Below are 2,045 nucleotides of genomic sequence, written 5' to 3' on the forward strand. Positions count from 1 at the left end.
GCTGCCGGCAATGGAGGCGGGTGAGTGTGCCTGGCCCGGCAGCCCCGAGCCGCCGCGGCATCCCCAGCCGTGCCCTGGTGCCAGCCCGGGCGGTGATCGGTGCCACCTTCCCAGAGCTGAAGGACTTGAACAGCTCCATGACAACCCCTGAGATTGCCAGGGAGATCGAGGTGCTGAGGAAGGACTGTGCCAGTTACACGGAGAAACTGGAGAGGATTAAATCTGCTACCAACCATGTGACTCCGGAGGAAAAAGATAAGGTGAACAGCTGCCGTGTCTGAACCTGGGACCAGTCTGGATCCAGGATCCAGCATTTCCCTTACAGGCATTGCTTGCCCGGGGCTGCTGAGAGCCCTGCAGGGCAGCTCTGACCCGGGGCTGTTGCAGGTGTGCCGGGAGCAGCAGCTGTACCGCCGGGAGTGGCGCCGGAGGAAGAGGATGGTACGGAGGAAGGGGATGGTACCGGCTGTGCCGCGGGTGGGCAGGGAGGGCCCCGCCGGGACTGCTGCCCACAGCCCTCACATGCCCTGTATCCCCAGGCCACTGAGCTGCTGGATGCCATCCTGGAGGGCTATCCCAAGAGCAAGAAGCAATTCTTTGTAAGTACCGACGCTGGGTTGTGCCCGCGGCTCCCGAGGCAGAGCCTGAGCCTGTTCTGATCTGTTCGGGGCCGTGCAGGAGGAGGTTGGGATAGAGACAGATGAGGACCACGGCGTGGAGCTGCCAGCGACCACGTGAGGTGCTGGGGGAGCCTTTGTTCTGGGGAGAAGCTGCTGCAGAGCTGCCTCTGAAACTCGCCTGTTGGGTTGTTCTTTTTCTCTTTTTGCACGACTGGGATTTGTCCTGTGTATTTATTTGGGTTTGTTTTAAAATGTTTTGCAGTTGGAAGGGTGGTGGGTAGCAGTAACTTGGCACTGGCCCTCTCCTTGCAGTGGAATGTTGTTTTTTCCTGCCCCCAGTGCACGGAACTGCCTGGCAGGGGGGGACACAGGGGGCACTGGTGCTGTGTTCCTGGTGTTCTGGTAAGGAAAGGCAGCGAGGGACTGTCTGGGCTGCAGAGCTCTGGATGTGTTCTTGCTGCTTCCTGCTGCGTGCCTGAGTGGTCACATGAGAATATGATCCATTAAACACCAGGATTTTGGTTCAGCTGCACATCCCTGTGGTGTTTGTCTCCTCAGAGGGTGTCAGGGAAGGGTTTAGGTCCTGAGGAGTGGGGAGGGCAGGAGCCAGGAGAGGGTAACCTGAGCCACGGGGGCTGGAATGGGCTTCTGGAACACACCAGCTCTAGAGCACAGCTCCAGGAACTCAGCATCAGTAAAATCGTTAAAACATTCAGTGAAATTTATTTAATTACTTTTCACAATAGAAAAATACATCACTTTCACGTGTGAGGTCTGTAAAATTCCACGTCTTCTTCCCAAGGCAGGAGGCAGCACTCTCTCCTCAGTGCTGGAAAAACTGCCTGAAATAAACATTCCCTGGATGTGCCCCTGGAGCAGGAGCACAAACATGGTTATGGAGAACAAACCCTGCTGCTGGCAGCACCCTGGTCCCCTCACTCTGGACAGTGCCCAGCCCTCACCCAGGCAGAGCTGTGACCCAAAGTGGGCATGGGACAGGGTCAAACATGTCCCTGATAGCAGCTGCTTCTACAGCTGGCACAGGCAGCACTCTGGGACCATTTCAAAATTTACAATAATAAAAATCCAATCGAGGCTGGTCATGTATGTGTGTGTATAAAAATTCTAAGGAGGAGCAGCAAGTGCACATGGCCATGCTGTGCTACAGCTGCAGAACTTTCCTGTGCAGTACAGCCACAGCTTCTGAAAAGGAGAGGTGTTCTAGCATTTGCAGGAACTTCCTCTGATCCTTCCCAGGGCTGCAGCATGTTTGGGATTCATCAAGGCCCCAGCATGTGCTGCCAGGGCCACAGCTCCCAGCTCTTGATGCTTATCCTGCTGCCAGCACTGCCAGGCTCCTCCAAAATGCAACAGCTGACTCAAAACAGCTGCTTCAGAGGGGCAGGGCACAGCCCAGAGGGTCAG

At 56.1% G+C, this 2,045-nt stretch overlaps 1 protein-coding gene across 1 annotated transcript; it reads left to right on the forward strand.

Moving 5' to 3' along the window:
* Positions 1–6: 6 nt before the first annotated feature.
* On the forward strand, positions 7–1,152 carry PSMC3IP (PSMC3 interacting protein). The gene is made up of 5 exons (XM_005429621.2): positions 7–20; positions 115–260; positions 388–441; positions 540–599; positions 679–1,152. The coding sequence occupies exons 1-5, from the start codon at positions 11–13 to the stop codon at positions 736–738; spliced, it is 330 nt and encodes a 109-aa protein (XP_005429678.1). The 5' UTR covers positions 7–10; the 3' UTR covers positions 739–1,152.
* The last annotated feature ends 893 nt before the right edge of the window (positions 1,153–2,045 follow it).

This window comes from Geospiza fortis, unplaced genomic scaffold (assembly GCF_000277835.1).
Source record: "Geospiza fortis unplaced genomic scaffold, GeoFor_1.0 scaffold324, whole genome shotgun sequence".
Lineage (NCBI taxonomy): Eukaryota > Metazoa > Chordata > Aves > Passeriformes > Thraupidae > Geospiza > Geospiza fortis.